Here is a 12600-nt window from a genome sequence, read left to right as displayed (position 1 = left end):
CTGAGACATTTCCAAATCCTGTGATATTCTTATTGGAAAGCATTCAGGCCATTAGTAGAATAAAATCAAGTTCTAAAGAATTCTTAAAAAATGCAAATATTTTATTGGAACAAATCTCTAAATCACCTGAAAGTTCCAAACCAATTAACAATATTATCGATAACATAATTAATCATGATCTAGGCAGTCGTGATTCGGTTGCTTCAGCATCTCAGCGTCAATACCTTGGCCACATCAGCCAAAATTAACTGAATATCCAGTTAATACTACAGTTAACAACATTAAACGGCATAGTTTTAATCCTAAATGGTACAATGAATATCCATTATTAGAATATAGTATTGTGACAGATTCTGCATACTGTTTTGTATGTACTTTATATTCAAATGGTGCAGGAAGATGAGGTTTTACCCATGCTGAATCTTATCAAGATTCAGCATGGGTAAAACCTGGTGTTCGTCAATGGCATAAAATGAAAAGCTGTGGAGTTAAAAAATTAGGTAAATTACAGCAACGTATTTCTTGTTTTTCTCATAAACCAGCGTTACATGATTATTATCAATTTATGACAACTGAAAATCATATTGATATAATTTTGAACATATCAAATAGAAAAGAAGCAATTAAGTTAGAACAAAAAAAAGATTTCAAATTGTAGTTATATTATTTGATATTGTTAGAACATTATCACGACAAGGATTAGCATTTCGAGGCGATGGTGACGAAAGTGGAGGAAATTTTATGCAATTTGTTTAATCACTCACTAGGCATAATCCCTTACTGAAATGCTGGATGGAATAGTCTTCTTTACGATCACATAAAGTTACTTACTTAGGTCCACGATCTCAAAATGAATTTATTGAACTACTGGCTAAATAAACACGTAACATAATAATAAAAGAGATACATGAAGCAAACATTTATTCAGTATCTGCTGATACTACACCAGATATATCACATCAGGATCGTTTATCAGTATGTGTCCGATATGTTAATAGTCAAGGCAAATCTGTTGAGCGACTTTTGGAAATTGAAAAAGGAAACGATAAAATTGGTTCGGGTACAGCATCATTAATAGTCAACATTTTAGAAAATAATTTATTAAAACCGAAGTTAATACCCTTTCAATCCAATGATTTTGCAAGTAATATTTCAGGGAAATTTAATGGAACCCATGTTAAACTTTCTGAACTTGTTGGTCACAAAATTATATTTATACCATGCCAAGCCCAGCGGTTGAACACGTTTTTAGAACATAGTTGTGATGCTAGTAGTATAATTGGAAGTTCTATTGATATATTAGAAAATCTTTATGTCTTTTTTTCCTCAAGTAATAAAAGATATGGTTTGCTTAATGAGAAAATTTCCAAAATTGAAAGTGCGTTACAATTAAGAAACTTGTCAAAAACCAGATGGACAGCTCGTGCTGATAGTGTTAAAGCTGTATGGAATTCATTAGAAGCTGTTGTTGAAAGCCTTGATGAAATTCTATTATTAAACGAATGTTTTGATAAAGGAACAAGATCAAAAGCACTTGCTCTTCGAAAACAAATACTTTCTTTTGATTTTATTGTTTTTATATCTTTTATGAAGAACATTATGTACAAACTAAAGTATCTTACTGAAACTCTTGAGGCAAAAAATTTATCTATAATTGATGCAATAACTTTAATTGACAGCACAATGAAAATTCTAACATCAATCAACTATGACGATTATGCAATGAACAATTTCATCAATAGTGCTAAAGAGTTTGCCACCTTACGTGGAATAAATTCTGAAGCTGATTTTCGAAACCATCATCGTAGAAAATTAGCTCCTAAACGATTCGATTGTAATTCTACAACACAAACAGAATTTACAATGAATTTATTTTACAGAAAAGAGTTTAAAATAGTTCTTGATACCATTTTTAAACTAACAAATGAAAATTTAAAAACATGTATTTCTTCTATTGAACCATTATATCTATTGTTTTCTCAACCATTTAATAAACTTAATATTTCATTTCCACCAGCCAGCCAAGGTGCAAATCTTCAAGATTATGACTTAGTTCAAACAGAACTATAAATATTATTTAATAAGTTAAAAGAAGACAAAACATCATTTAATTCCTTAATGGAAAAATCAGAAGAAGTAAAGCATATTTTACCATGTGCTAATCAAATTTGTTGTTTAGCCTCGACTTCTCCAGTTACTGTTGCAACAAATGAAAGAACATTCAGTAAACTAAAATTGATAAAAACGCATCTTAGATCAACAATAGCTGACGAGAGATTGAATTCTTTAGTGTTATTGGGTGTAGAAAAAGATATTGTTGACCAGTTGGATATAAATAAAATAGCACATCAATGGTCGATTTTAAAAAACCGGCGTATAAAAATTTAACAAGTTTATACAATTTATTATAAAATTTTATTGCAAACGTCAAGAAATATTGTTTAGATATATAATTTTAATAATCTTCTCTTAATAAATAGTATTACAGTATTAAAACTGTATTTTGATATCGTAATATACGCCCATTTCATAAATGATAGTTATTACTCCAATGCTCAGTAGGCCAGAGTATTTTTTCCGTGGTCGGAAAAAATATTCTGGCCTACTAAGTCCCAAAAAAGTGAATTCTTCAAACATTTTCTTTCTTTTATTATTAAAACATAAATACTTTACTCTACTCAAAAATATTTGGCATTGTATATTTATAATTTTTTGACCAACAAGTTCAGAAAGTTTAACATGGGTTCCATTAAATTTCCCTGAAATTACTTGCAAACTCATAGCTTGCCTTAGGCGAGCTCGCTATAACCATTCATAATGGTTATAAAAATGTCAAACTTTCGCTTATTTTATTTAAAAACTTATCCTCAAAATCTACGTAACTGTACAATGCATTGTACAGTTACGTAGATTTTAACAATAACTTTTTTTTAAAAAAAAGGCGAATATTTATCATTTTTAAAACCATTACAAATAGTTGATGAATAGTTTTGAGTGTTGTGTTAATGTACAGTGTACATTAACACAACACTCAAAACAACGAATCGATGCATGTAATGACGATATATATATATATATATATATATATATATATATATATATATATATATATATATATATATATATATATATAGAGAGAGAGAGAGAGAGAGAGAGAGAGAGAGAGAGAGAGAGAGAGAGAGAGAGAGAGAGAGAGAGAGAGAGATGTATATTATAATTTATATACTATTTAATGAAAATTTTTCTGTCGGTGAAATATTATACTATTTTTAATTAGGATTTACCTAATCCTATTAAATATATTGTCAATACATGTTTATGTTTATTTAAACAAAAAAATAACGTTTATCATGAAAACGGTTTATGCCATGTTTAATTAAATAATAATAACACATAATACGTGTAAAATGCAGATTAAAAACCTGTTATCTTTCACTTTCATCTGAAATAGTATCTTCAGAACTACTCATATTTACATTTTTTTCATAATTACTTAATTCATCCATACTCCTAGTTTTTTTTATTGAAAAAAGTTTTTTTATTGAAAAAACTTTTTATTAATCTATGTCAAATCATGCTGCATTAAACTATTAATGTTTTTAATAATCAAGTCGCGGTTGTCACGTGATTATTAGAAAAAACAAAATTACAAACGGTAACCGAAAAATACGGCCTAATTCTGAGGAATGTTAAAGTCTGCCAACCGCCAACTGCCAACGTGCACAACTGCCAACTGCCAACGTGCACAAATCTTAGCTAAAAAAAAAACTAATCGTTAAATACAGGAATGGCTCCCTATTTTGATTGGACGAAAAAAGATTGTTTTCCTTAGTCCGAAAAACAATTTTTTCTCGTTGCCGTATTTAAAAAAAGTTTATGCCTTTGTATGGATATACATATATAATATATGTACAATATAAATGCGATAGAACTCGCTACTAGATTCCAGTATCTAATACGCAATAACGATGGTGAGTTTTAGTACAGTTTTATTTCATTAAAGATAATGCAATTTTTCTTCTTCTAAAAGACATAACTTTTGTTTAGGCATCTGCTAGCTTGTCTTCAAACAAGTTAAAGCTTAATCACCTTGCGATCAACAATTATAATCGACATAATGCTTGCGAGTCACAGAAACAGTTTATTAAATCTGTTCAAGATTATTCTATCAAAACACGCCAGTCTCCTGTGGATATAACTGATGATGTATTTTCTCTTAAAAGTTTACCACCTAAACATCAGTTAATGAAATGGTCCACTGAACTATCTATGCGCAATAATATTGCGAGTGGAATCCATTATATAGAATGCAACCTAGGAAAGTTCATGTATGAAAGTGTTCAGCATCTAATAGCTCTTCATAGGGTTCAAGAAATGAAGCTAGCAGTTGATCAAGAGTTAACATGGTTTAATTCTCCCAAGTTAGTACCAAAATCAATCAGTATTTTTCCTTCTCAAAATTTAATAGAAAAATTCAAAGAAGTGCTTTTTAGAAGGCCAGCTAACAAAGAAATACCAGAATATGTGATGAACCCTAATACTTTAGCTGAGTTATGTTGTGCTAGATGGCTTTCATCAGATCATATGCTGCAAATTTCTAGCATTTTAAACTCTATTCAAGGCCATTCAAAGGTAATTTATTTTAACTTTTTAGGAAATATTGAGCATTATGTATCAAGAATAACTGTTGTCCCTGAAAAGCTGATCTTTATTATAAATATTGGAGAAAACAATGAGAAAACATTTTCTGGCACAGATTTAAATGCAGGTTGCCACTGGACACTTGCAGTTTATAATAGTATTGAAGGTAATTTTTACTATGGAGATTCTTTAGGATGGACAGCTCCAGATGATTTTTTAACTAAAGTTAAATTATAAATCAGAAAATTGTATCACATAAGCTAAAGCTTTAATATCACTTATTGTCATGATCCAAAGACACACATGAATGGAGTTAAATAATGCAGTTCTTTTTGCAAAGAAAATTATCCCATGCAGACATGTGGAAATATTTGTGGAGTTATTACCATAATAGTATGTGCAATCTCTTGCTTAAAATATGACTACTTTAACTGTATGATAAATAATGATCAAATAGAGAACAATAATTACAATTTTCTAAAAGACCCTACTAAATATTCTAAATATTTAAGATTAGTTTTAATGTCATGGTTTATCTCAAAAGAAATAAATCTTGATTTTGTTGTTCCTACCACTATTGTGCGTGAAGTTTCCACCAGTTTTGAAGTATGTGATACTGATTCTGATGAAGATGCCATATATACAAATGTTTTTGAATCCAACATAAATAAAAAGAAAATGGCCAATGTAAAAAATACCAATTTTTTATCTTTAAAATGCGCAATTTGCACTATCTCTTTCACCCAAAAAAAAAACATGCTGTGGCATATGAAAAATAAACACAAATCAATTGATGAAGCACAAGAAAATTTTCAATCAGGAAATTCTTTTTGTCTTCAATGTGGATTTAAATGTAGGCGAATTAAGGATTTAAGAAAACATTTATCTGCAGTTCATTTTTATACCTTTCTGAACGAAAAATTATCGTTTGCTAATTATCGAGGTAATGCTTTAATGTTTTTAAAAGTAAATAATGTTTTATTTAAATATAGTTTAGAGTAAAAGTGCCATTTATTTTGCATACAAATTTTTGTATTCTTGCTTTATTATTTTTTTAATATGTTAGTGATTATGTGTTGTGAAAATGATTTTGAATTTGTAATAATTTCAAACATAATTACTAACATGAATAGGTTCTTAAAAATATTTATTGCCTATGTTTTAGTCCAGTTCCTGTTGATGTTATGAATTTTTTTTATATAAGTTGTTACACAATGATAATTGTTTTCAAATTCATTTTCTCCTTTTTTGTCTTGTAGTGATTATTTAATTTTTGTAAATAATTTTTTAGAATTTGAAATGTGGAAATCAGATATTGAAAGTAATAATGCAACACAATATGTTTTACCTTCTGGTGAAAAGATTGATAAAGATGGTAGGAAAGTATCATACTATCAATGCTACAGAAGTGGATTTTATAAATGCATTGCGAAGAAAAGACTAGTTAAAAGTAGTGGTATGTATCAAGTAAATAACGATATTTAGAAGAAGAAAAATATTTAACAAATTTTAATTTATTAGCATTGTTTATCTAATTACTGTTATAAGACTTAATTCAGTGACCACTTTCTTATTAAATTTTTGTTAAATACATTATTTATTTCAAACAATATTAGAACACCTAATGGAAATATCTAAAAACTCTTAAACATGTTTAGTTTTTGTGTGCTATAGGTCACTTTGTTTTAAAAATCTTTTAAAATTATACAGATGATGATTATCTTTACTATATTTAGAGTTTTATGTATTATATATATATGATATACAAATATTATATTAATCTATACCCAGTAGGCACGCAACGTTTTACTCACGTTTCAATCACGTTTATTTTAGGTGACTTTGTCCAGGTTACTGTTTTACGTGAAAGTTACGTGCCAAAATATCGCGCCTAACGAAACTATTTTTATTCTTAATAAAAACCTGTGATAAGAAATATGAAATAATATTTTTTATTATATTATTTATTTTTTTATAGTATAGTTTTTGTATTCATTATATTAGTTATAATTATTTTACTGTTATGATGATATAATTAATTTTTATTGTAGTTTAATCATAGTTAAAAAAAAAAATTTGGTCTATATAATATCTTATAACGCAATGCATTTAAAACAGAACTAAATAGTCCAATTTATTTTAAGTTGTAATATCTAATATCCAAATTACATCAAATTAAGTTAAATAAATTAGTACCAAGCGTCCCTATTTGCCACACAAATAAGATTAAACTCAAGTACAAGGTATGCTTTTTTTCTACTTTATGATATAATATTTTAGACTAGCGAATTTGTCCATTTTGCTTACTTAATTTAGTACAAAATAAGTTATGTTAAAACAAATTTAATATCAAATTAAGTAAGCTACATGGACAAATTATAAGTTCTAGCAGAACTTATTCTTGAGCAATAATAATGTCTGTAGAACTTCTGCATACATTATTGCTCAAGAGTCGATTAGATAAAAACCAAAAATAGATTTTCTTGTATTATTTGGTTTTTAACAACAAGGTTAAAGAATTTATCCAAGATAATATCAATAAACAAATGTGTTATGTTTTTTATTATTGATATATGTATATATTATTATTATATACTTTATCTTTTTGTAATATATGACATCTTGATCTTGTGCTTTACTTGTTAAAAAAGGTTAATACTTATTTATTTCATTTTTTGAAATTATTTAAATATTATATGAATAATATATATATTTGAATTGTTTCCCCCCCCCCCCTCCCATTTAAAAACAAGATTTATGGAATATAAGAAATGTAATTTTGCAACACATGTTCCAGTACTTTATAGAAAACCAATAAACATGAATAATTAAAATTATTTTACAGCGTATTTGACAATAAGTATTTAATGTTAAATTTTTCTATGCTATGACATAAAGGCACTAAATCTTGCATCACTTTTACTGGACGTTCTGCACATATATTTGACCCTTGTGTTGGAATTGGTGTTGGCTCTGTGAACCAAAATGTCTTCAACAATTTTAATGCTTTTGGATGCTCATTGCATGCTTCTAATAGATGAACAAAATCTGCAGGATTGAAGTAGTGATCACCAAACCATATATCACCCCATGAACCAGAGATGAAGTTGCATGCTGCTTGAGCAGATTTCGATTCTTGATAGTCTGGTATTAGAATGTAAGCAAGTAGAACAAAAATTACTCTCAAGTTCCATCTTGAATTGCTTATAGCAGGATGTGATTTGAAATTCACTTTTGGAAAGGTACCTGTGCTTTTGAACTTTTTATAACAAGCTATTAAGTGATACAGGAAGTCCATGTCATCTCACCAGCCTACCCAATTCACTTTTGTCAAAGGATCTCCAGTATTCTAAAGTAATAACTTCGGGTTCTTGTACTCTTGCCATAATCTTGTCACATATGGGTAATGAAGATTTGGTTTTGTTGTTAATCTTTCAAAAAGATTATTCATGACATGTAAAATATGGTGGTGGCATCCTAAAAAAGAAGGTTTTTCTAGTCCAATGGTTTTGAAATGTTTCTGTGACAGTGTTACTACATCAAATCTTGTTCCGATATTTACATATGTTGTATCAGATACAACCATTTTTATGGCTAGCCACAGCTCATATTCATCCAGCACAAGTTTTATCCCATTAAATATTGTTTCACCTTTTCCATTCATCAGCTCAAGAACAGCAAGTCTAACCCCTTTCTTTTATTTAAAAACAACTACTTGATGTTCCATTTTCTCTATGTGTTTTCCATCAAAGTGTAAAGACCGCTTTTCATTTTTTAAGTTCTCCATATAATTTGCTTTCAACTTTTCTCCTTCTTTCCCGACATCTTTGAAGACACCACTATGAGTTGGAGTAGGAATAGAAATTCCATTTTTTGATAAAGTTTTGCAGACTTTATGTGCTTTTTTGGTACTAATCTTTGCAGAAATCACCAAATTTACAGACAAATTTGTTTTTTATCTTTTAGATGATGATGACAAACTTTCGACATCTTTAGCTTCGGTATCACTGCTGGAACACTGTTCTTCAGTTACTGAATAACCCGTTCACAAGCTGATTCATTGAAATCTCAGTCTTGGCTGATTTGTTTTTTGAACATTTGTTTCTTTATCAACACCAGTTTTCTTGGATGAATACCTTCAGTATCTTCAATCGTGGCACAATATCCAACTATTCCATTTATTGACATTTGCAGACCATAAAACTCTTTATCTTCCTGACACAACCACTCACCTTTCTCATCAGTTTTGTTAAACAATCGGGTAAAATTTTGAGTTCCAGGTTTTCGACTATTTTTGTCAAGTGTTTTCAATACATTTTTTTATTTTTCTTTCTGATGGTGATTTACCTTGTAAAATTGGAATATTCAGCTTTCTCCATATTAGTTCAATTTCTTTAGCCAACTCTCTCCTTTCTGCTTTTAACATTTGATGAGAAACTTTTAAATTAATCAATAATATGCTGTTCTGAAGACATTTTATTCATTTCACTAATACTTTTAACAATAGCACATATTCTTGAAGTCTTAGCTTTTTCAAATCTCACTAAATTTGATTCCCAAACTTTCTTATTCTTGTCTGAAGCAAGACCATTTTTAGCAATATTTATAACTTATTAGGATAACATTAAAAAGATAGGAAAAATTATTTTCAGCTTGGGGGTAATCTTTTTCAAAAATTAACATTAAAAACTTATATTTTCTGTTTATAAATATAATTTCTCCACTCATGGTGACAGGGGGAATTAAAAGTTCTTAAAAAAATTTTTTAGTCATACCCCTGATGTACAATATAAAACAGGTTATTAATGCGGATTTGTTCAATGTTTCCCCCACTAAAAGATGATTATGACGCTATTGTATTTGAAACTGCATTATACTTATCTTTCAATGTTGACAACCTTCCAATATGTAAAGCAAGTTTCTCTCAAATATAGCATTGCTTTTTTTAAAAATTGTTTCATGATTTAGATCAAAGAAATAGCAACACCAAAAAATCTTGTTGCCAAAACAGTTGGCGACTCACCATGTAAGACTTGTGTTAAAAATATGTGATTTAAGATAATTATTTAATAATCATATTATTATTTAAGTTTTTATTTGTTTCTTTTTAGCTAAATTTGGTGTCGCTAGCTATTATTGGTGAAAATATCGACTTATTCATTAGATAAAGTTTGATGCATGCTCTTACCCAGTTTCCTTCTTCACGTTTCAATCATGTATATTTTAGGTGACCTCGTCCAGGTTACAATTTTACTTGATTGAAGCATAAAAGTTACGTTGCCAAAATATTGTGTATTTTGGAACTTTTTTTATTCTCAATAAAAACCTATGATTAGAAACTTGGAAAGATATTCTTTATTTTATTTACTATTTTTTTATAATATAGTTTCAGGAATTATTTTTTTTTGGGATATTCCCGGAATACCGGATATTTTTCTGAAATTTATCTTTTTCCAAATATCCGAAAAGTTTTCCATACATGCAAGTTAAAGTATATATTATTGTCATCAACTCGGCTGAATGCAAAATTAAGGGAAAAATTAGGGGGAAAATATTCTGAATTTTTTCAGGATATTTTCCGCAAACAATTTTCCGAATTTTTTAAATATAATGATTATATGAAATATATAGTTTATATATTCATTATTGTAATTACTTTTTATTATACTTTTATAATAATATAATTATTTTGCATTGTAGTTTTATAATAATAAAAAAAGTATCAGGGTATAAGATATTTCAGGGTATAAGATATATTAGGGTATAAGATATCTTATAACATCGCAATGCATTTTTGACAAAAATAAAATGTCACATATTTAATATTTTATCTAAACATCTTATATTATTTTATATAAATTTTTTGTCAATTTAGGTTTAATAAATATATTAAAAAGCTTAGTTCAAAATCGTGTAACGTTATGGCAGATAATTCTCATATTGCAACATGCAAAAGATCAAACCCTAATACAAGGTATACTTTTTTTTCTACCCTATTATATAATATTTTAGACTGTCAAATTTGTCGATGTAATTAATTTAATAATAAATAAGTTATTATAGCTTTTTTATTATTAAATTTATTAAACTACATGATAAATGATAAGTTCTGTATAAAATATTATTGACTAAGAAGATCCAATGGTATTGTTATGTTATTGCCTAGGAATATCATTCTGTAGAAAGACACAATAACCTTTTAACTTTTAAAGTTTGAGAAAATTCACTTTTCCCTCTCTTCGTCTTCTTTTGTGATCGCACCCTGTAGCAAGAATTTAATTTAGTTCATATCTTGTTGGAGAATGTAACTTGGTTCTGAATTGAATTTTTAGTACTCGGTATATATTGGTGACCTAATTTGACAATACTTTATTATACATACTTTTAGTTTTATACTTAATATATTATATATAATTAGGGGTAGATGAGGCACCTCAGCCGTGGTGAATGTTTCCACAGCAAAAGGAGCCTCAAGGTGAAAATCTCACCATGGGTAGGAAAATCATGATATAAAATCCCCACTATAATGTTGTGAGGTTATGTGGTAACTATTACATTTTTTTTAATTGTTATAATTTTTCTGTGTGCATTCTAAAATTATATTTAATGTTCAAAACTTTGTAGATTACTCATTTAAAGCAACTTCGTGGGCTGTAACCTTTGCATCTAGTGAGTTAATGTATGAACAAGTTAATGCAGAATCAAGTGCAAATATAAGAAGATGGAAAACAAAGAAAACAAATTATTTAATCAGATGTTATCACATAAGGTGAGTACAGGTCTTTTTCTAATCACGCCCATCAGTTATTAACTTTATATATATATATATTTATCTATAGACAGATATTAGATATAGATATATTAGATAAACAATATTTTTTTAGACTTGTATTTTTTATTTTGTACTTCTTTTTTTTATTTATCTGTCGACTTTTTTGTTATGTCTTTTTTTATTAAATCCTTATTTTTTAGCAATAAGAGTATAAAATTAGAAGGCAAATGACTTTTTTTATTTTTCTACATTGTATGTAGTATTGTTTTCTTAAAATTATTTAATGATTTAGATAAAAGAAAACAACTAGAAAATCTTGTTGCCAAAATGGTTGGCAACTTACCAAGTAAGATTTGTTTTAAAAGTTTGTGATTTAAGATAGTTATTAAATAACCATATTATTATTTAAGATTTTATTCGTTTCTTTTAGCTAAATCTGATTCATTAGATAAAGTTTGATGCGTATTCTTATCGGAGAAAATATCGACTGATTCGTTAGATTAAGTTTGAAGCGTGCTTTTATGGGAGAATATATCGACTGGTTCGTTAGATTAAGTTAGAAGTGCGCTCTTTGTGGATCGAAGTGTGCTCTTCGTAAGTTGCAGATCTATGACTTTGTACTTATTACTTATTGGATATAAGGAGGATATTTTAACAAAAGTGTTGCTTTTATTACAAATTCAAAATGTTTATGTCAAGAACTAATATACTGACTAATAAAACCATGTAATTTAATACGTATTAAATATTTCCTCGACGATGAGTTTTTTTTCTTTACACGAATCCAAACACTTCGTTTTTATAAAGCATAATTATTACTTAAATATTACGTGCCAAAATTAACGTAAAAAGCACGTCTTTTAGACTGTTCATGGGGACCAAAAAGTTACCTAAATATCACGTGCCAAAAGTAACGTGAAAAACACGTCCATAAATCACGTGAATTGGTCATTTCATGGGGAACAAAAAGTCACCTAAATGTCACGTGCCAAAATGACGTGAAATTCACGTTTTTGACACGTCGCTGTGCCTACTGGGTATGATCTCAAATATCTACTTAATAGGTACTCGAAAAATTGCTAAAAATTGCACGTCCACACTTAAAGTTACCCAAACCGTAGATGGACATGTTAATGCTTGTTAATCACACTATGGACATAAAAATGAAATTCAACATATTTCTCAAT

At 28.3% G+C, this 12600-nt stretch overlaps 1 protein-coding gene across 9 annotated transcripts; it reads left to right on the top strand.

Moving 5' to 3' along the window:
* The first annotated feature begins 3933 nt into the window (after positions 1–3933).
* On the top strand, positions 3934–12365 carry LOC136076747 (uncharacterized). 9 transcript variants are annotated; one of them, XR_010636556.1, is made up of 7 exons: positions 3934–3971; positions 4048–5584; positions 5933–6097; positions 9610–9667; positions 9753–9882; positions 10517–10615; positions 11266–11410. XR_010636556.1 is itself a non-coding variant. In XM_065790155.1 (5 exons), exons 2-5 carry the CDS (start codon positions 4993–4995, stop codon positions 11707–11709), a joined length of 906 nt encoding a protein of 301 aa, XP_065646227.1. In that variant the 5' UTR covers positions 3934–3971; positions 4048–4992; the 3' UTR covers positions 11710–11760. The 9 variants fall into 8 exon arrangements, 2 of the variants coding, with proteins under 2 accessions (XP_065646227.1, XP_065646229.1); XR_010636555.1 differs by having other exon boundaries at positions 9753–10615; XR_010636554.1 differs by lacking the exons at positions 9610–9667; positions 9753–9882; positions 10517–10615 and adding exons at positions 11706–11759; positions 11844–12358.
* Positions 12366–12600: the final 235 nt, after the last annotated feature.

This window comes from Hydra vulgaris, chromosome 02, assembly GCF_038396675.1.
Source record: "Hydra vulgaris chromosome 02, alternate assembly HydraT2T_AEP".
Lineage (NCBI taxonomy): Eukaryota > Metazoa > Cnidaria > Hydrozoa > Anthoathecata > Hydridae > Hydra > Hydra vulgaris.
The sequence above is the reverse complement of the archived record's forward strand: the minus strand, read 5'-3'. Positions and strand labels throughout refer to the sequence as shown.